General features: G+C 34.4%; 1 protein-coding gene across 1 annotated transcript in view; it reads left to right on the top strand.

Annotated features, from left to right (window-relative positions):
* AK9 (adenylate kinase 9) overlaps window positions 1-23233 on the top strand; it is a gene marked incomplete at its 5' end in the record, with an annotated part of 64649 nt that overhangs the window by 8637 nt on the left and 32779 nt on the right. Inside the window, 13 exons of the mRNA XM_082755922.1 lie at window positions 392-504; window positions 2492-2665; window positions 3356-3481; window positions 3970-4044; window positions 5535-5633; window positions 7722-7861; window positions 7945-8125; window positions 8593-8737; window positions 9747-9869; window positions 11688-11821; window positions 12438-12598; window positions 16587-16697; window positions 17116-17183. Of these exons, the coding sequence (XP_082612048.1) occupies window positions 392-504; window positions 2492-2665; window positions 3356-3481; window positions 3970-4044; window positions 5535-5633; window positions 7722-7861; window positions 7945-8125; window positions 8593-8737; window positions 9747-9869; window positions 11688-11821; window positions 12438-12598; window positions 16587-16697; window positions 17116-17183 (1650 nt within the window). The remainder of the gene's footprint in view (window positions 1-391; window positions 505-2491; window positions 2666-3355; window positions 3482-3969; window positions 4045-5534; window positions 5634-7721; window positions 7862-7944; window positions 8126-8592; window positions 8738-9746; window positions 9870-11687; window positions 11822-12437; window positions 12599-16586; window positions 16698-17115; window positions 17184-23233) is intronic.

The following is a 23233-nucleotide window of genomic DNA, read 5'->3' as shown; positions in this document are numbered from 1 at the left end:
TTGTGCAATACCTTTCACAATGACTTTTAGTGGGGAAAAAAAAAAAGTTACTAAAAGCTAATTTCCTTTTAGTCAGCTGTAATGGCTGAGTTAGGCATATGAAGCAGGTGGTCTGAGTATGATCCTTAATGTCTACATATTTCTAACATTTCTTAAGTGAGTTAACAGACTTTAAGAGTCCCATATTAAGTCGAAAATAATACACTCTTATGTCTGTATTTCATCTAGAGTGGACATGGGTGCACGATTTTTGTAACAGTGTTATGTCATGTACGTGGTTTTAAATTGTGCCACTAAATAGATGTGTTATTTAAAGGAGATCAGTATAACTGGTATATTTGTCATAATGTTCTAAAAGATATACATGTATTTAATAAAATGTGTTTGGCAGGTTACGTTCTCAGTGGATTACCTTCTCTCTCAGAGGAATATATGACTGTTTCACAGCAAATACAGAAAATAAAAAATCTAAAATTAAAACCAGATTTCTTGATTAACATTAAGGTAATGTTTTATTCAATAACTTGTTAATCATTTCCCTAATTATTAGTAAACTTACATACTGCATAAGTCAAAAGATAGTATTTTCTCTTATGCATTTGAGTATAGTATTTATTGAGGAGTAATATATCGTTCTCTTTTATATTGGAAATAATTACACTAACTGGTTGCATTATAAGCACTGATCATATAAAATAATGAGCATTTCCTATAACTTCAGTAAGAGCTACAGTCTTTTCACTCCTGTACAGATGACATTGGTCAGTCTTCCATTGTCAACTGATGCAGTCACTCCATCATAGAAGGCCACCAGATTGATCAGGCATTGATCTATGTGGTTTGTCAGATGCTAAACTTTCATGCTTGGACTGAGTCTATCACTTTGACAGATTTAAGTCAATGTCTTAATGACAAGGCTCCTTACATTCCATACTTTCCAGACTTAATCTGTTTGGCCATGCATTATTAAAATGCATGAATGCCTATTTCAAACATTTTTTTTCCTCATTTTTTTTCTCTTGGAAAAATCTTAAAACATTAAATAAACAAATATTTGTGCTGCTTTCTAGGCTGTTTTTATTTTTTCAGCTACAGAAAGTCAACCTTTTTTTTTTTTTTTTTTAATATCAGGCAGTGAGAAATCCCAGCTCTTGAGAATGGATGTTGTATAGTTTCATATGGAGCAGTACATATGGAAGAGTGATATTAGCTACACTAGAAAGAAAACAGAATTCTTTACTTCATGTAATTACATCATTTTCTTGGAAAAAACTGAGACGGAACGCTCATTAAAAATCCTTGCCCCAAATTCAAATAAATAATTTTGCCTTTGATTTTGCTGGGTTTTAGCAGTTTTCATGGATATGTCAGAATTGTAACTATTTTCATTATAAAAGAAAGAAATGGGGGACATACTAGATATCTCTGGGAATAACGAAATACTGTTATTACAGATCAATTTAGAGAAATTTTGCTCTCAAAGAAAAAAGACCTTTGAAAAAAAGAGCTATATCTGACCAAATTTCTTCTTCCCTATTTCAAAATGTGCTATGTCATATAGTAGTCAATGTCAGCTGTATGACTCACTGTTACAGCAGAAATGTAGAAATATCCTGAAGTATTGTTATATTTCAAGGGATACCTTAGGTAATGAGCATAGATAGTATGCCTCTTACTAGCAATGTGATCACAAAAGCTCTATTTTCTTCTGCAGAAATCAATCTTCCCTTTCTGGCATTCTTCGAATTTATTAACTACAATATTTTCTTGTTATTTCAGGTTTTTCATATGTATGTTTGAAAGTTTTAGCCATTCAGAAGGGAAGACTTTCTTCTTTGTTGCACACGATTCCCAATTCTATAGTAGAATTTTAAGACATCCATGTTAAGACCACATCCAGATTTAACTGTGTTTATTGTTAAACTAACGTTGTCTGCAGGTGGTTTTATAGAAAGACCTGTACTTGTTCTCTCAGAGCTCTAAACTGTTGAAAACCTTTAACCTCTGGACAATAGCACTATGCTTTTGGGTACTAGTGAAGATCTGGGAGGTCAGAGGCACCTATTAAAATTGTTTTATCTTGCTCAAGTCCAAACCCCTTCAGCATTAATTGCAAGAGCAATCACAAGCCTCTTTGTAAAAGACTTTTATCCATAAATTACACCTGAAAAAAAAACGGATATGGCAAAATGTGCTCAAGCTGTGGCTGCACTCCTGATATGCAATGTAAAATACTAAAGGGGAGTAACTATGCAAGTGATTAAGTCTTTTTAATAACTTATTTTTGCACCAAGTAACTTTGCTGCTTTATAAAAAAAAATATATATTTACTTAGAAAGTTATGGGGGAAGAAGTTTATGAATCCAAATATTTGCCAAACAGTCCCGTCCCATCGCCCGCCCTCCCACTCCCCGGTATTCTGCAGTTTAAGGAAAAATAATATTGTTATAGCAGTCCACTAAACACATTTCTTTTAATTATTCCTTGCTAGTGTTCAGACTATGATTTATGCCAGAGAATATCAGGACAAAGGCAACACCCTGATTCGGGGCAGGTATATCAGAGGAACCAATGGGATCCTAAAGTTATTGAAAAGCAAAAGAAAAATAGTGAACAGCATGGAGAGGAGGATGAAGAAGAAATTGAAGAGCAGGAAGAAGAAGAGGTAAATACTGCTAATTCCTAAACAGTACAAAGTATTAGAATGTACTCTAGACAAAGCAGAACAAGTTCTAAAATATCCCATACTACATTATGAATTAATTTTTCTGAGCTGTAATCTTAATTCCATTTCTGTTCTGCTTTAAGAGATGTGGGAAAATATTTAAATGGTAGATTGAAATTACAGTAAATGGTGATTATTGTATAGCTCTGCATTAATCCTCTAACTTGGAAGTCACTGAAATCTTTTTTGCTGTAAGTTAAAAGGGTGTACCAGAAGAATGGTGACTTTATATTGCCTTGAATCTTGGTTTGAGCGAATACAAGTTCTTAATTTTTGTTTATTGTAACATGTTTTACGTGTTGGATATATGCAAGATAGAGTCTAACACGATATTTGGTGTTAGACTACTACAAATAGATTTTGTGTTATTTCATGAAGTTACTAGTTTTGACTTCCAGTTGGGTTGCTCTGGTTTATAATTCTGGCCAGACACAGTGCAAGTTCCAGTCACATTACTCTCAATTTCCAGGAACTGCATTTCATCAGAAGTAGGATCTTTGTCAACAATCACTGGGCACTCATTGCAATATTTCTGAAAACTACTTTATTTACTTCTGAGTGTAGACAAAATTTAGTTTAGTACATTATTTTATTTCTGTATCCTGAAATATTTAACTTTTGATTCCTCAGATTGCAGAAGATTCACTTAAGACGTCAGAAATTTTGCATCAATTAGTGCAAAGGCCTGAAGATTTTCTTGAAAATGCAGAAGAAAGAGTTGGCATGTATAAGGATATAATGCTTCGTTCTTTAGAAGTAAGAAAAAGCAAAAAAATATGATAATGCTTAAAAAAAAAAAAGTTGTTTAAAATATCTTACACTATTTTCAGGGTGTCGTGGCTCTGGCTGAGATAGTTATTTTTCTTTATATTGGCTGGTATGTTCCTGTGTTTTTGTATTTAGGAGAAGAAATAATGTGCTTAGCTGCCTGCTGGGTTAAACCACAACAGAGGGGTTTTTCTTGAGTTTGAGGCCTATTTCATGGAGGTGGGCACAAAGCATGCTAAAACATATCCCCAAGTTCTGTAATTCATACTGAAATCAATAATACAAAATTGTCATCTGTGTGTGTTGTTTCTATTCTAGAATGTAGAGGGTTTTTAAGTCATCAGCATAATGAATTTTGTTTTTTTCTGAAGTCCACAATAGTCCAACCTTTAATATTTACAGGAACAGAATGAGCTTCAATGTCATTACATGGTTAGGTACATTCAGTTGATGAGCATGTCTTTGTTCTTAAACAGGACTTGATGGCTGAACAGGATTCTCAATATCTCATTGAACTGGATGGAAATCAGCAGCCAGACGAACTCTTTGCAGTAAGTAAGCTATACACCAACTTAATTAACTTCCACAACAATGGAATTTATCAGTTCTTTGGATTGCTTTCTTTCTTAAGGTGTTAACAAAATTTTAAGTTCCGTATAAAACTCACTTAATTATTAATAGAAAACATCACCTTTGAAATGCTTGCTTTTGTTGTTCTGAAACTACTATATAATTCACTGCACCCAGGCTTACATGTGTGGTACAGGAAAACGTTTCCAGGTAGGTTACAAACTCATTTGCATTGGATCCATGCAGTTTTACTGCTTTATATCTTGTATTAGTGTCAAGTATAATTATTATCATATGAAAATAAAACATTTTTGAAATGATATATTTACAGAATTGGCTTAATGTGCTTGTGTCTAAAATGACAGAATTCTTATTATCTTTGTTACTGTTTTACAGTGTAATAGAAGACACTTCATTTTTTTCCATTTGACAGATCTTCTGAGTCTTTGTATCTAGATTTTTGGCTTATAACACAGCAACTCATTCTCTCTATTAAAATTTAAAATGATAAATTTTGAAGATAAATAATCTTATCCAATGCCTCAACAATAAGAGTTACTTCCAATCAGAACCTAAAGTATGGGGTTGAAAATGAAATGAGAGATTGTCTTTGAGAATGCAGGATGTGAGCTGTTCCTGCACTTTCCCTTCTGTTGTTTGAAACAAATTAAATTGAGTATAATTCTGTAAGTGTTTAAATTTAAGCTTGACTTTACTATCAATTGTAGTTCTATGGGTCGTAAATAATAGATAAACAAATAAATAAATTTTGAGAAGTGGGAATATAAAATTTCGTCATCTATGATCTCTTTGTGAACATCACAACAAGAAATTTATACTAAATGCAATAAAGTTGTATAGTGATTTCCAACTATTTAACCTATGAATAAGGCAAAGAGAATTATGGAACTAGTCCAAGCATGACAAAATTAGCTTATTCATTTCAAGAACTCTTGCATTCAAGCAAGATCACATTCAGGAAATACTTAATTAAATTCATTATCATCTGATTCTCATTGGCAGGCAATAATAAGTATCTTTTAAAATAAATTACCCAAAGTTGTATTGCTTTCAAGTGTGCATAATATTCTGATCTCCTAAAGAGATTTTCCTCCTATTCCAGTCTTCTTGGCACAGAATGGAGGTCGTCTGAATACTTGTACTGCTTTGTAGGAAATAGTCCTTCCAGTGTATTCCTTTAGAAGGCCTTGGATTCACAGCATACTGAGGAGACACAAAGGCTGTGACTCAGCATTTTACATTGCCTGTATATACCAAATTGGTTGTTAGAGCTCCACTGAATAACTAGCATGGCTTCAAGTTAGAAATTGGACCTCGTTTTATATACATTTGTATTATTTATATAATGTGGCCATTATATAGACCATAAGTTACAATTTAAGTACTACTTTGGGGGTCCTTTCAGATCACAAAAGCAATTTTGATTGGTACTAAGATGTTTTCTTTTCAGTCAGTTGTAGTTCGACTTCAATCTATGGGTGTTCTAAATGGAGCTCCTATAACAAGACTTCAAAGTCAGCAAGAAGAAGTGCTGGAAGGACTGGAAAATGTAAGTATGTTCTAAAATGTTATTGACTGTAATAATTATACAAATATTTATTTTCTACTATGAGCTTATACTATAACATCTTTGGATGGGGTTTTGAGCAACCTCATCTAGTGAGTGGTGTCCCTGTCCATAGCAGCAGGGTTGGAATTAGGTGGTCTGTAAGGTCCCTTCTAACACAAACCATTCTATGATTCTGTGATTCTACAATCTTTGTTTCACTGCAACCAGTTTCTTCTATGACACAATGAAGGCATTTTTTGAACCTCAACTTTCAAAAAATGTGAATTCAAGATAACTCTGGGACTGAAATCCACCTAAAATTGTGTGGAAAAAAAAATAAATCTGTGATTGAAAAAAAGGTGATTTTGAACAAAATATTTGTTTCAGCAATGGATGAAGAATGAATTCCTTTGAAGAAATTTTAGCCAAAGGATTTAACCAAAGAATTTTTAGCCAAATTTTAGCCTCAGCAGCTGATTCTTAGTTCAATCTTTGCTTTTTTCCTGAAAGAAAAGCATAGCACGCTAATACAAATTTAGCAACATAGCTGAATTTAGCAATTGCTGAATTCACATACATTGTGTTTCCTTTAGTTATTTAGAAACATGACAAGTTACTGTTGAATTTTGCTGAATCATGACAATTAAAATATGTGGCCATTCCAAATGAAACTGAAAACCAAAAATCTTTGCATTCACTTGGCAGTGTCATCTTTCACCAAAAAAGATCTGTCATCTTTCACCATTTTTCAACAAAACTTTGAATATATGAATACTGTGAATATATGTGTACTGTAACTGGGGAAACCCATCTATACAATTTCAGAGCAAAAAAAAAATCCATTTGTTTGTTTTCTCAGTCCCTGACAAAATTCACAAGTGAAGGACTTTCTGCGTCAGAGGAGGTCTATACCTATTATTTAGTCTATATGTTTGTGTTATTCTGTGTGTAAGCTTTTAGCATGTGCAGTGTTTGGATCAAGGAATTCTGCAGCTTAACTGGACGTTATATACAGAATTGCTTCTCTTTGTGTTAAACCTGCCACCTTTTAGTCCTCTAGCTGCTCACATGGAAAAGTCAGTGAATAGTTTTGTTTTTTTTACATGCCTCCTAATAACTCATGATTTCAGACTTCCATACAGTTTTTATGTAGCTGTCTCTTTCCTGAACTGAAGAGTTTCTATCTACTTAATCTCATTTCTTGTTGCATGGAAACCATTTTGTGTCATTGATCCATCACATCACATTTTTCTGAAACTTATTCTACAGCATACTTTCTGAGATTAGTGTAGCAGAATGCACACAGCAGTAAAAAAAGAGGGCAGGATTTATACAATTTAAAAATGTATCTAAACATTTTACTCTCTCTTTGCTAACTATTTCTGATATTCAGTTCATTTTTCTGACTGCTGTTGGGCATTGCCCAAATATTTTAAACTCCAAGATCTGCTCCAGAGTAGTAAGAGTCAATGACATTTCATCATTTTATATGTAAAATTGCTATTTTAATGCCCAGCTTTCTAGATCCTGAAGCTTGTTCTGCAGTTCTTCATAGTTAGCACTTGTCTGTACTATTTTGGGTAATTTAGAGTCACCTTAAACCTTAGAATTCATCCAGTATTCATGTTCTGTAAAGGTCTATTAAACTTATTCCTGTCATGTGACATTTCTGCATGCCTGAAAGAAATATTTTGGCCTTGCTATTCCCCCTCCCAGATCTTGGTCCTTTCTTCATCCCTTTTAGAAGAAATCTCGTTCACTTTCAGTCTTCTTCATTAACTGGCTAACTTGTACCTATTTATTTTACATATTTTAACTTCTGAAAATAATTAGTGAAGCCTACAGGAACTATTTCAAGTGCTCTTTTTATTAAATAAAATTGAAAACCTAAATAGTTTCTCCTTAAATTGTACTACAATACTGAAATATATATGTGTTTTTAAATATTTTCAAATTCATGATTTGATTTTCTTTTTAGGTTTGCTTGTTTTCCAACAAAATATTTCAGAAGGCTAATTTATATAGAACAAGGTATATGTAGCTTCAGACAAGAATTACGTGTGCCATTATTGTTGTTTTAATAAACAGGATGAACTTTTCCGTGCTCTGTCATCATTCAAACAAATAGCACCCAGATACCGATGGCGTAGAAGCAGATGGGGACAAGCATGTCCTGTGGCTTTAAAGGAGGGTGATATTGTAATGGGAGACCCAGAACTGGCTGTCAGGTTAGTGGATTTTGGCACTTCTTATTTGTATTTCTGTTTTATAAGACAACTGTCTAAATTGTTAGCTTATCTTCTGTTTTAAGTTTTCTAGGTAAAATGTATGTACTGTCATCCCCAGAGGCACTGAAAAAATTCATGTTGAATCCACGGCCTTACCTGTTACCACCAATGCCAATTCCTCCTTGTAAAGTACTAGTATTTGGCCCTCCGTTTTCTGGAAGAACAACTATTTGTAAGCTAATTGCAAACAAATATAAAGGAAAGGTAGGTTAATAAATACCTTATATAATACGAGTGTTAGCTGAGGCTTGGAAGTCAGTTAAAAACATTCTTATTTCTGTTGTATCATTAACATATATATTGCAAATATTAACAAACATACTGCAAGCATACATACTATGCAAAAATAGTAGTTAAATGAAATTCATTTACAAAAGTAGCTAACTTCCAAAAACCGCTCTTTTACTTCTCCTCTATGTGAGACAAATATTTGTGTCAGTTATTTGTCTTAGCATAAAAATATTTTGACTATCTGTTGCACCTAAGCTAATTAGATGTAATCACAAATTAGAAAGTATTTTAGACACACACACGAAGAACTCACTGAATTATATGTATTTTTTTCTGAAATTTGCAGAACTTTTCCAAATTTATTTCACTGTGTAGCTGTTAGATCTGGTGCTATATGTCTATTCTTCATTAATTATGATTTTTTCATGTACTTTCATTAGGTTCTTGATATGACGGAACTCATTCAGCTCCACATAGAAGAATCAAGAGAACAAAACATTGAGCAAGTGCGAAGGGATACAGTAGAAAAGGCTATAAAAGCAGTGAAAGATAGGTTGGAATCAGAAAAACAGTTGAAAGAGCCAGGTGATTAAGATGTTCTGTGGTCTTTGAAGTTATCGTTGCTTTAGGTTATCTAATGGAAACAATTGTTGTCACTGAGAAATGCTCTAAGTTACTCACAAAATATTACAGAAGTTGTTGTGTCTACTGTGTATGTTATATAAATCAAAAGAACATGAAGTGAATGGAATCTAAATAGAGCTCAATATTTTGGTATTATATATAAATATTCAGAAGTTGAGAATCATATTACAAGAAAGTTTTCTGAACTCCTTTTGAAAGAAGAAGTTGATTCCAATTCATACTGGTTAGAATCTTTCCCTTTGATTTTCTTTCTGAAAAGTTAAATCTTTTCAAAACTGAATTTTTTTTCAAGAAAGCAGCTAGTCTGCTACGCTTGTGTAAATTCGCGAACTACAGGTGTTCCACCTTAGGGCAGCCTTCCAAATATGCTGTCTCAGATTGCACATTCACAAGATTCTGCATATCTGGCCATATCTAGACTTCTTCAGCTGCCTAAGTTTCTGCAGCTTGATGAAGTCTGGAAATATTTTGAATTAAAATAACATGTTCTTTTAACATCTTTAAACAAAAAGTGCTAGTCTTTTAATGCACTCGGATGACATCTAGCTCGAACAGAACCACACTGTTCTGTTTTGGGGATCAGGTGTGGGGGTAAGAAACCTGTTGAAATGAAGAAGTGTTCAGAATGTATGTATTTTTTACTCTTTTCTGTGTTTTGTCATAATTCTGATCTTTCTCTTAAAGAGAAAAACAAGCATATAGACAAATGATACTACTAGAGAGCTGTTTGTGTCTCTGATGGGTACAAGTCTTGTCCTTTGCCAGGGCTTGAAAAGTGCTTACAGTTCCTAGAAGGTTGTTTGGGGGCTTTCACAGACTGGGAGGCTGGAGTTCATGAAGGGAAAGCTGGCATGTTTTAGTCAAATGGATTTAGTGGTGAAGTATTTGTATAAAATGATTTTCTACTTATCTGTTTTTTCATGACTTTATTATGATTTCATAACTATAGGAGACTTGAAGGAACTTAGTAGTATCGAGGAAGCAGATGATTCTGAAGAAACCACTGAAATGGGAGAAGAAATAAACTTGGAAGAAGAGGGTAGTGAGGTAAAATCTGACATCATCCAAGAAGGTAAAAAGCAAATCTTAGCTACTCTAAGCATGGCACTCCATGCCTTCACTGTGTCTTGGACATTAAAAAGTGAAAGATAATCTTTTTTTCTTATTTACACTTGTAGGACTATCTTATTTTTTTTTTTCTGTTGCTGATACTATGATTTTAAGAAACAAAATGAAATGGTTAATTTTGTAATTGAAAATATATCTAGGTTAGTTAACTCATTAATACCATTTTACTATACAGGGAAAAAAATCCCACTGATTTTTGTAGGAGCTAAATTTGGTGTTTCAATTACACTTTGTGTTTTTATAGCATAAGCTCATTTCAGAAAATTTTCGTAGATAAGGGGACAAGTGTACATTCACACACACACACAAAAATAACTGAAGAAAGAAAGGATCTAAATTCAATAATGAGATTTTTTTGCCACTTGAATATGAGAAACTTAAAAGCATGCTGTGTTTTAATTAGTTGAAATAAACAAATAAGCAAAATGAAAATAGTTTCATGATTTTTTTCATTTTTCATGATAATTAAAATAAACAAATGAAAACAGTTTGTAAGCCTGACGTGGTTTACAAATACTAGGATTTATTCTCATACAGAACAGACTGACATTTTGTCGTAAGTGATGAAAATGGATTATTAGGTGTATACAATTAATAATGGACATTATTAAATATATTTATAAGGATCTAAAATGGAAATGAAATAAACATGGGAAGTGAAGTAGTTTTTACATGTTCCTTTGCCTTTTTGAAAGGAAAACAATTGTTCCTTCAGTCATGATCTTCCTTTCAAGGTGTTCTTTAATAGCAAAAGGTATTAAAGAGATCGCTGAAGAAATAGCATTTTCTGAATGTGGGGAAATAGAATATAGTGTCTGTAGCTACAATAAGTGTAAAGTCTATTTATAGTTTTTTCCGTTTGGTTGTGGGTTTTGGTTGCTTTTTTGTTTTCAGAATAGAAACACTTAGAAAGCTATTATCTCTTTCCCATGGAGCTTGTAATTTGTGGGGAAAAAAAAAAAAAGAAGAAAAAAAACACAGCAACTAGTAATGTGTATATTTGTGCATGTAAAAATATCAATACGATCACTGAAAAATATTGGCATAATTAAAGAAAGCAAATACGACATTTTTGCTGATTATACTCCTTGCATAATAGTACTGCAGTTACTAAGAACGGTTCTTTACCAAACTATGTTATAATTTTATCAAATTAGTATGTAAATTGTGAAGTAACTCTGAATGTTTTCTTAAAAAATTCATAAGTAATTACAGTTCATTGTATCAGTAATTATTAACATAATATGAATCTAATGTGAGTATTTTGTATAGATTAAGGAATGCAGGCTTCTTGATTATTGATGATATACTGTCTTGAACTACACATTGTATTAATTTTTAAATTAATCTGATCAACCTTTGGATTTAAGAATCAAAGAGAAATCAAATCAAAGGAAATTCTCAGATGCCGCAGCTGCCTGATATTTCTAGTATGCTAAATGTTGTTCCATTCATATTGAAAGAATACTTCATTTAGCAGTAGAATACACTGTAGAGTTAAAAGTTTTTGGATTTGTTTTTTGAATAAGAGAGCAGCAAATCAAGATCCTAAAACTTAAATTTTAAGATATTCCTCGGAAATGCATTCAGAGGGAGTACTATTTGATTCTTTTTCAATATCATTGTGTAATATTGTTTAAAATGACTGCTACACTGTACTTATACAGTGGCTTAATTTAGTTGGCAAGCAGTTGCTCCTGATTAGAGGAAACACGTATTTTAGGAATTTGTGATGTTCTTAAAATAAAATCTATATTGTTAGAAATGTCAGAGATAACTGCTGACCACCCAGAAGTTCAAGCGATGGTAGAAGAAGCTGTAAAAAGTGCATCAGAATCTGAAGTTATATTGTCACCTGAAATATATGCTGAAACACTGGAGAGAGCTATTGCAGAGGTAAACCTACAAGTATTGCATAGCAAAGCACTTTCTTTCTAAGAGCAGCCTCTAACAGTTCATACATTATTGATACATATATTCTTAATTTTACAATTTGAAAGATCAGTCTAGTTCATATCACACAGCCTGAAATTTTACATATGATTGATGATAGACTGAGCAAGATCATGAAAGACAAATCTATTGAAGGTTGATACAAACTGTTACAGACAAGGAGAAATATCTTAAAGAAGTACATTGTTACACTCTTAATCACTGTTAAAGAATTGTATTTGGAAGTTTATCCAAGAATCATGAACTGTTTTAAATTTATGCACTGTTTTGTAAATCTTGAACCTGGAATATAAATTGTTTATAGGCAGCCCTAAAAATTACTGACATATTCATCTCTCTTTGTTCAAAATGTTTTTATTGCATTCAGATATGTAAAGTTATAAATGTCTTAATTTTTATTAACATGAAATGATATTAGGGAAAGAGTGATAACATTTAGAAAATCATTTTGTATTGTACAGTCTTTTTAAACATATCACAAGCTGTGTTAGTCTTTTTATGTTAATGAACATAAATGTTAATGTTAATTAACCTTACGTTAATGAACATTTCATAACAGCTCACGAAGCAGAACAAAGACAGGTATCCTGGTGCTGCAGAAAAAGGAGGATGGGTAGTGGATAATTACCCTTTGTCAGAAGATCACTGGTCAGCTTTATCAGAAAAAGGACTTTTACCTGACACTGTTGTCTGTCTGCAGGATACAGAAAAAGATGGTTAGTAAATACACACTAGTGGAACTTAACCTTTTCTATTTTCTGTGTTGAAAATAGATATCTGTAGATAAAGCACACCTGCAAGAAAACCCAGCAGTTATGTTCTGTTTACAAATTTTGGGAGTCTGTAGAAAGTGAACAGAGAAGGAAGTATTTAGTGGATCAACAAGGGTACTCTAAATTTCGTATAGTTTAGATTAAGGGAATTAAGAAAACTGAAAAGAGGAATGCTTTACAAAGCAGTAAATGCCTTCTATTTACAAACCTATTTACATTCTCCTCCTACTTACAATCAGTAATACTAGTAAATAACACTGGACTCTTGCAGACTCTGTATTCCATGTCTGGCTGACCACTAGCTTCTAATGTGGCTCTTAGTCAAATTTCCCTGCCTGTGCATTGGTTTCCCTGCTTGCAAAATCAGATTATAACTTATGAACTTTCTCTGCTTAAGAGAAAAGTGGGGAGTACCTATATGCAGATGTACCTTGTTCCCCATCCTGAGGACAAAGAAATTTAAGGAACTATTTGGCTAGGTTGATACAATAGCTTAATATCAGTGAATGCAGAGGAAGGGATTTTTACTTCAGGCTTTCAAACAAGAAGGAAGGTTGGTACCAGGTATGGAAAAATGAAACAGATTCATACATTGTTAACAGTTTTGCTTGCCAAATCATGTCTTAATCGATTGATTGATTCATACCACACAGCAGGTTTCATTGTCCTGTGACAATCATATATAATCATTATTTGCTCAACCCAGTTTCTTATCAAAATGTTTTTCAGTAGTAGAAACTGCCCCTCAATAAAGGAACGTCTATTAACACTTAGTTCAAAAAAACCTCAGTAACTGATATTAAAATCAGTCAAAATCCCTCGTCCTTGAATATAAAAACAAACATTGCTTACATAGTTTATGTAGAGCAGCTTTCCTATTTAAAAAAAAAAAGGCTTTTCAGAAGCATGTCATCTTGATCAGATGATCAGCTAATCATCCTTACAGCTCAGCTAAGTACCCAAACTACTTGGTTATATGACTTTGTGAAATTTTTTAACTTTTAAACATCTTAACAAAAAGTAAAATGTGGCTGGAGCTTGTATACATACTTAAAGCGGGATGAAGATTTCTATGAGAAATTTCTAGATCCACTGCTTGTCAAAAAATCATATTTGTTGTTCCTGTCACTTAAGAAGAGCTCATCTTGGGTAGTCCCAGAGAGAACTTAAGGATACATTGCATTTCCATGCCTGATCTTTGCCTCCCAGAAATTTCAAGAATATTAAAATGGTCACGAACCTAGTTTCTGGAATGCTGTGCATTGTCATTTCTTCCCACCACAAAAAACACCTTAATGCATGTAGTTGGTATGTAGCAATGTGATGTTAATATGGTGTCTTGTTTACAATAATAAACACAACAATACTGTGATATATTAACATGGTGTATGTTAGTTAATACTAAATAATAGACAGCAGGAGTCAAGTTCTAGCCTTTTCTGCAGGGAAAGGACTGAGGTGGGGTAGATGCTTTCAGAACTATGTTAAATTCTGACAAGTGAAGAACAAGTTAAGAAATTAGTGAATTAACTGGATAAAGAAAAGGTTGTCTAGTCTATAATTATAGTCTTTGTTATAGATCAGCCACTTTAGGAATAGATAATTCTTCATGGGAACCATGTTGAAACTCATCAGTAATAATTTCCCCCTTTTTTCGTTGTGGAAGGGAAGAACTTGAAGTCCATAACAGAGGTTTTCAAGTGAAGACCGCTCTAGGGTCTGCAATGCACACCTTTCTGCCACTACCACTAGTTTTCAAAACTTATCTGTGGATCGCTTGTTCTGATCTGGACAATCTGTTTTATCCTCTTGGTAGCCATCTCTTCCATGCAATTACCTTCTGTTTTTATAGTCCGATAGTTGGAAGATTCTTTAAAGCCTAAACCTAAGTCTTCCCACCTAGAAGTGAGACAGATCTTCATGAAATTTAGAATTTATGCTCACAACACCAGTGTAACCTCTATTTGAACTAACACAGTCATAATCTTTATATTACATAGGAATAAAGACTTCTTTTTTAATTGCACTCCATTTGGTCCTAAGTTTAAGTAGAGTTCAAGCTTAGAAGGAAATCACCATTCCCATTTTTAATGTTTTTGAGATGATAATAAGACTGTACACTAATTTTATCCCTGCTACTGTATCAGATTTTCATATGAATGGATGTCTTTTTTTTTTTTTTCCCCTGAGTTTCACTCAGGTGGGAGAAAATGAACTAACTTACTTTAAATGATAAAATATTATTTTTACTGTCTCAGCTTGAAACCAGTCCTGTGCAAATTGAACGCAAGACATAGTATTTGTATTGCAAGGGAAATATAATGCTGGCATTGAGATTTTCATAACAGACTTTAAATTGCAGTTAAACAGGACACTTCAAGAACATTGTTCTTTTAACCAGAATCAGATCAGCTACCTACAAACCTGCTCCGTTAGCAAATTCATTTCTGGTTAATACTAGTGGTTGATATTCTCAGGTCAGCCACTTGGAAATCAGCTAATTTATTATCTGTTATTATAAATGCTTATAAGTCACTTGCTCAATTTGATCAAGTGATACTGAAATCGTTTATGAAATGTAATAATATTGATCCTTTAAGTGAGAAACAACACGTGATGGTATATAAGGAAGAAAGAATGGTTGAAATTGTAGTATCATAGATAGTATACTAATTGTGTTTCCTCTAGATGTTCTCCATAGGTTGATTCAGTAATTAAAGCTGCTTCACTATAGTTCAATGTAATTTGGATTCTGAATAATTAATTAAATTAATGCTGTTTGGCATTGCTGTTTTTCATAACACTGTGAGAAGACACAAAGTCGGGGAAGTACATATCTGGGCCACCAGACAAAGCCACTGAAAACTCACAATCTTTTTGCAAAAGAATATCCAGACAGAATTATCTAACAAACTACATAAAAAAAAAATCCCATTACTCACCCTCCATTTTTCAGAATTATATATATTAATTAAGAGAATCTATTTCAAATATGTACCATTCACACAAAATTATCATCTATTTCAAATTGACACAGGCTCGATGTTCTTAAAAGTTAAATAATGTGTGCTTGAGTTTACTTAAAAATAAATTTTATATGAGTTGACAATAGTGACCACATGAGATTTGGGAGGAATAAGTATCGATAAGGTGAGGTGAAGGAGGCAAGTCCATAATGTCTGCTAGAAGGCTTGTTTGCAAGCGTAACTTTTTGTTTATGGCTGTTTCCTTGAACTTAGCAATTTTATTTTTTTTTTATGTTATTCCTTTTTTTCCCCCTTTGGACAATTTATTTATTACTGAACTCTTTATTTGATTCCCATATTTCTGTCTCTAAATAATAATGTGGTACTAGAGTTTACATAGCATTTTGAGTCACTACTTTGTAAGCTATTCCTTGAAGTAGCCTGAACTAGCATGGTTCAACTGTTGGAAATAGATTTCAGCCACACAGCCATGTATCATAAATCTATTTGCCAAAGTAAATAAATCAGTTGAAATTCCTAGTAGGAACAGTGTATTTCTTCCTTTCTGTCAACCAGCTGTAGCAGTACAGGTATGCACAGGCTTTAAATTTTTATTTGAATGTTTTTCATTTGTTCTTTCATAGTTTTCTTTGTGCGCATCCAAACAAAATAAATGCCAGAGAAATGCATGATACATAGAAATATAAGATAAATCATTTCAGTGTTCTCTCTCCTTATAGCCTTCATCATAGCCTTCCAATATCCCAGTGTCAGTTTATTAGGTGCTTGAAGTTGAAAACAAAGCTCTAAAACATTATAATAACATTTCAGGGGTATATATGCCTTTCCTGGGCTTTAAAAAGAAGTAGGAAAATTGTTTATTATTTGTTAAATAATTTTCCTAACTCAGCTTTAGTTTTATACAGCTGCACAAAACTAATTACTGTTGTATAATTGTACTGCAGGCAGCTGTATACTACGCAGAACATACTTAGCAAATAAAGATGAAATTAATTCAAAGATATTGAGAAGACTAGAAGATGAAGCATTAGAAAAGAAAGAAGCAGCAGAAGCAGCAAGGTAAATTATACTAAATATTTAAACATATAAAGTGCTCACAAGAAAATTCTATCCTTACTTTGAGTTAAACGTTATCAGTGCATTTATCAATCAACAGAAATTTAATAAAAAAGCACATTAAGCTTTGACCTGATGGATATAAAATAACCCAGTATGTGTTAACTTCAAGGGTTATCTTATTTAGATTGATACATGTGGTGGCAGAAGATTATCTTGCTGAACGCATTTTCATTAGCCTTCTACCAGCCCAGCATTTTGAGACAATGATACAAGTATGATACAATGATACATGTATGAACCAAATTATATTTCAATTCTGAACAGTATTTTTCCACATATTTACTTCCATTTAATAATTTGCAATTTGCTATGTTCATATTTATATAAGTCTTTAAGATGAATTATCTTTTACTCACAGAAGAGAAATGCAAGAGACACTAGAAGAAGAACAGCAGTCTCAGGAAGCTGCTGAGGAGAAAGGTGAAAGTATGTATCATTCAACCTTTATTTTATCCATGTATGTGTTTCAAATGATTTAGGAATTTGGTGTTTATGCAGATTTTACAGTTTTGAATTTCTTTTTACATTCGACATTTAGAAAAATGACTTCAAATTACTGTATTTGCTTCCTTCACTGATTCAGGCCTGTATTTCTATGTGGCATTCTTAACGGATGTTGCAGAATAAAGATGTTTATTAAATCAGCCAGCACAGTTATGGTTTTCAATAAATCTGAAGGGCAGAACTCTTTATTTCCTCTCTAGTAACTTTTCTAAGTGGGTTGGTAACTGTATTGAAACTTCATACTCATGAAAAAATCTGTATCCCCCTCATAAATTAGAAATTTTTGTTAGAATTTAGCCAATGGCTAATCAGAAAATTGCAAGACTGTCTGAAGATGTGTTTTCCTCCAAGAAGCTCAGCCTGAAACAATTAAAGGGGAATGGAAATTACTTCAGGAGTGGCACTGTTAACATGTGTTAAGGATTGCTGAATACAGTAGCAACGTATATTACAAATTGATGAATCCTATATGCCATTAGAGGCAAGGCTGCTGCAGTTCTGTGTCCCCAGGTCCAGCCAGTAACAAGTCTGAGCATTTATTCCCAATTTTCCTTTCATCCTCTTCTCCCTCTATTATCTACACTTGTTCCTCTACAGTCCACTTTGATCCCTTCTTCTCCTTGCCTTTGGTCCTTTTCTGAAATGCCACCCATAATATTACGAGTCTCTCGCAGTCCCAAACTGCTTTTCCTGGCATCTCTTAATGAGTCTCATGCCCTCATAGGCAGGGAGAGCCTCCCTGGTTGACTCCTCTTCCAATGGCCCCGAGAGGAACCAAGTCAGGGTTATCTTTGTTCTGATTAAATAATCGGGATTCAAAAAAAAAAAAAAAAAAAAGAAATGAGAATATAATTGTCCTGGTTTTGAGGGCAGGCTAACTGTCACAAACCAGTTGGAATTTTGCACCTCAGACAATTCTATCAGTTGGGTCAAGATTTAAAATTAATTCTGGTTAGTTTCAACATTTTTGAATCTCAGTGGTCAAAAAAATTGTAAGGTTGAACCTTCCTTTTTACCTTCTTCAATCACTGCCTACTTTCTTAGAAGATTGTTGCTGTCTGATTTAAATCTGCTGTCAGGATGAAGTACCATGCACAAGTATCTCTTTCTACATTAAGAACCAGGTTGGGGACTTCAGGGGATTTGCTTCTGCTACAGGGTATGTAGGTAGCTCAATGGCAGCCTAAATTATACCCTACAGCTTGGATCAGAAATTAAAAATTGACATACATGCTGATATTCTTTTTTTTTTCTTTTTTTCCCTCACAGCTATAGGGGTTAGACTTCCATTTCTGTCTTACTTTCAGGTATAATATACTAGTTTCTGTCAAAAGATATTGTGGCCAAGCTTATGTTCTTTTTTGTCAATATACCTCATACACTCTTTCATTATCCAGTGTGGTATTTATTTTATCTATCTATAAAAAGGACTAAGACATAAAGGTAGTATAGGATACACTGAATTTAGTAACTTGTTTTTTATTTTTTATTAGGTAACGTTTTACCTTTCCTTGACAAATACTCTAGCTTTGTTCTTTCAATTAAATTTTCAATTTTCAAATAAAACAGATAGCTCTTCTCCAAAGTGAGTGGGTTCTAAAATATTAAATATAAAGTGTTCTACAGACATACTATATTCTTTCTCTCAAACTACAAAGTTCATCTTAATTTTGAATATATAACTCATTTTTATCTGAGTACATCAAAACAACGATTATTAATGACAGAAGAAATAATGTCACACACACACTTGTGCTATTAACACGTGATAAGTCCTTGTTCAGGGAAATCGTGTTTTCCTACGCCTACATTTGGTTTCAATAATCAAACACTGACTCACCAAAAACACTTCAGTCATGCTGTTCTTAGCTTGACATCTGTTTTATTTCACATGTAGTGCCATCAGCACACTGACTGCAGCTTTTTTGCCATGTGACGTCTTTACAAAAATATAAATTGATTATATGTTCACAGTGCTTTTTTTATAGCAGTTATGATAGTAAAATGAGAACTCAAAAACCAAAACAAACAAACAAAAAAACACAGAAAAACACTGCAGAGCCCCAGTCATGCTCTTTTGATGTGTCATATAAATAAGTTGCATTTCAGTAACTGCAATCTTTGTTACCTCAGTGTTGAATTAAATGGGAATTGCTTCAGGACTGAACATATTCAAATTTATAATATTATCTGTGTTTAAAAGGAAAAAAATATTCTAGTAATGAGCAATGTATTTTCATGTCTCCTAATGAAATTAAAAGTACATAGGGAAATTTTTTGGCTGAATTTATCAAAAATATTTAATTAGGTTAGGAAGCTAAGTCCAATGCTGAAAATGTCTGGAGAAGGTTTGCCAAAAAAATTTACATAGGACCTCTTGTAGTGTCTAGCTGCAAATTATAGCCCCATATCTTTTTCAGGTTTCTTATTCCGAGCTCAAATTATTTTCAAGAGTTTTTTTTTTAATTGTCTTTAAGTATTTTTTAGCAGTTTTGCATGAGTATGGATTTATTTATACCATATGACAGCTATATAACTTCATGAGAATATAGAAGAGTTATACAGCTTCAGGTAGATCTGGGTGATCATTCCAATACTCTTGAGATAAAATCTGGCATTGTCTTGGATGGAATTGATCTTGTCCACTGAAGCAAGCAGCTGTCATGGTTTAAGACTATCTTCTGTCCTTTATTTGTCAGCCCTGCTTTTCTGCCAGAGATTATCCCTTCCTTAGAGCAAATTGGACAGGAACAAATGCATGTGTATGCCTCAGTTGCTGTATCTCAGTGGGGTGTGTAACTACAATCCCATCTTCTTGTTTGTTTTTTCTACCTCTACGTGGAAGCTTTTCAGTGAAAACAGAAATTGAAGAAAGAAAGTTTATTAATCTGCAGACAGGGGAATAGCAAATTACTCGTACCACAACCTTCAAAGCAAGCTGTAGTGATATTATCTTCTCAGGAATGGTTTGTTCAGTCTTTGAGCATTATTGCATGGTCTTCAAAGCCACTTTCTGGTCTCCTTCTTAAGCCAGACACAATAATTACATTCTAATGCCCATAATCACAGCTTTTTAGGCAGAAGAATTCCAGACTTTCAAGCAGAAAGGTTTTGAACAGCTTATCAGTTAAATAACAAATATCTTCAATTTTGAAAGTTTTTGGCCTTTTATTCAAAGAAGAAAAAAAGGCTAAGGGATATTGGTTTAGTACAACTATGCATCTCTTCTCAGCAAAAAGAATGAAAGCCTACGATTTGAGAAAAGCTCGTCAGCTTCTGCACATCTATAAGAAAAATCTTCTCTGTTTGCTTTGTTTAAAGTCTGTATGTCTTTCTTGTTCCCATACAGCACCAATCTTGTAAATGAAATCTCTGAAGTACTCAGGCACACTGTGAAAATCAGACATGCTCAGCTTCTCTGCCACAGCTATTTCCAATACCTTAAGGACTGTCTGTGATTTTGTTATGTATGCATGTGAGGGTTTGCACAATGGCAGCCTTCACAAATTATCTTCCATTTTGCACATATTTTTCTGCATGTCATTCTCCTCTTTGTGCATATTACGAACTCTTGATTTCTTTAATACAGAGCATCAAAACTCATTTTGTTGGACTGCATTCCTGTGAATATCAAAAGGAAATAAAGAATTAGACTAAGTGAAGAATTTTCTTGCTTTGACACATGCTAAAGGCTGTGGGGTTTTGTCTGCTAACTATATAAGAAGATGCTTGTTTATGAGAAATTTAAATCTTCCTGATACTGCATAAATCAGAAATTCAATTTGCCAAAAAAGAGATATATGTAAAAATAAATGCCATAACTTCAGATTTTAAAATACATCCTTGTATAATATGATTTCAGTTTTGGGTAGTCATAATATGTTTAGATATATTAATGGTGTTTTACTACTAAGGGCATAAGCAGAACAAGGCTTGTAGAAAAATGTGACCAACTCATTATTGACCAACTCATACAGTCAGAAAAATTATACCAGCCTTCAGGTACATAAACACTTCTTCAAGTCAGAAGCACTGCCATCCAACAGGAGCTGATCTGTAGAACACTGAGTGTGTTCTTTTGCAAGGTCATGTTTTTGAGCATAGTTTGAGCACAGATCACATAGCTTATAATGAATTCAAAATATTCTTACATGAAAGCACTGAACTAAGTACTATTCTTCTCCGCTTCACAGTATTGTAGCATCTGATAGATATCTATGTGCCTTTCTGCGCAGATCAAATAGCTGATTGTAGGCTGTTTTGTTCAGTATGTAATACCTAAGCATCAAAGGAACAAACACCTTTTTTGCTGGTGATTAAATGTAAGTTTTGCAGCGTGATCCAAAAATATCTTTATTTCTCTAGTGCCTCAATCAACCATCAATGGGTATGCTAAAGTCACCAACGAACATAAATTAATAAAGTTACTTCTGTGCCTACAGAATTTGAGGACAATGATGAGCAGCTTCCACCTGAAACTGAACAAGTGTCTCAGGAACAGTCCGGTGATTCTGCTGGTCATAATGAAGAATCTAATCATACAGGTTGGCCTTGTAGCATATATAATCTCTCTTTCTTACTTGTTTGTATCCTTTTCTGCAAGTTTTTACTAAATGAGCTGTAAATAAGAAAATTTACAATAAGAAAAAAGAAATTTATAATGGAATAGTCAACTTCAAGTTATTTTAACATTTATAAATGCAATTAAAGGCATGTAGTGAATTCCTGTTAAAAATAATTCCAGTCAGCATGGGTTTATGAAAGGCAGGTCCTGCTTGACGAACCTGATCTCCTTCTATGACAAAGTGACGCGCTGGGTGGATGAGGGAAAGGCTGTGGATGTGGTCTACCTTGACTTCAGCAAGGCTTTCGACACCGTTTCCCACAGCATTCTCCTCAAGAAACTGGCTGCTCTTGACTTGGACTGGCGCACGCTTTGTTGGGTTAGAAACTGGCTGGATAGCCGGGCCCAAAGAGTCGTGGTAAATGGAGTCAAGTCCAGTTGGAGGCCAGTCACTAGTAGCGTTCCCCAGGGCTCGGTGCTGGGGCCAGTCCTCTTTAATATCTTCATCGATGATCTGGACGAGGGCATCGAGTGCACCCTCAGTAAGTTTGCAGATGACACCAAGCTATGCGCGTGTGTCGATCTGCTTGAAGGTAGGAAGGCTCTGTAGGAGGATCTGGATAGGCTGCACCGATGGGCTGAGGTCAACTGCATGAAGTTCAACAAGGCCAAGTGCCGGGTCCTGCACATGGGGCGCAATAACCCCAGGCAGAGCTATAGGCTGGGAGATGAGTGGTTGGAGAGCTGCCAGGCAGAGAAGGACCTGGGAGTGATGGTGGATAGTCGGCTGAATATGAGCCAGCAGTGTGCTCAGGTGGCCAAGAAGGCCAACGGCATCCTGGCTTGTATCAGAAACAGTGTGACCAGCAGGGCTAGGGAGGTGATCGTCCCCCTGTACTCGGCTCTGGTGAGGCCGCACCTCGAGTACTGTGTTCAGTTTTGGGCCCCTCGCTACAAGAAGGACATGGAGGTGCTTGAGCGGGTGCAGAGAAGGGCGACGAAGCTGGTGAGGGGCCTGGAGAACAAGTCCTACGAGGAGCGGCTGAGGGAGCTGGGCTTGTTCAGCCTGGAGAAGAGGAGGCTCAGGGGCGACCTTATCGCTCTCTATAGGTACCTTAAAGGAGACTGTAGCGAGGTGGGGGTTGGTCTGTTCTCCCACGTGCCTGGTGACAGGACGAGGGGGAATGGGCTAAAGTTGCGCCAGGGGAGTTTTAGGTTAGATGTTAGGAAGAACTTCTTTACCGAAAGGGTTGTTGGACACTGGAACAGGCTGCCCAGGGAAGTGGTGGAGTCACCATCCCTGGAAGTCTTTAAAAGGCATTTAGATGTAGAGCTTAGGGATATGGTTTAGTGGGGATTGTTAGCATTAGGTAGAGGTTGGACTCGATGATCTTGAGGTCTCTTCCAA

The sequence above is a fragment of the Aythya marila genome (genome assembly GCF_965140915.1).
Source record: "Aythya marila genome assembly, chromosome: 3".
Lineage (NCBI taxonomy): Eukaryota > Metazoa > Chordata > Aves > Anseriformes > Anatidae > Aythya > Aythya marila.
This window is presented reverse-complemented; position numbering and strand designations above follow the sequence as displayed.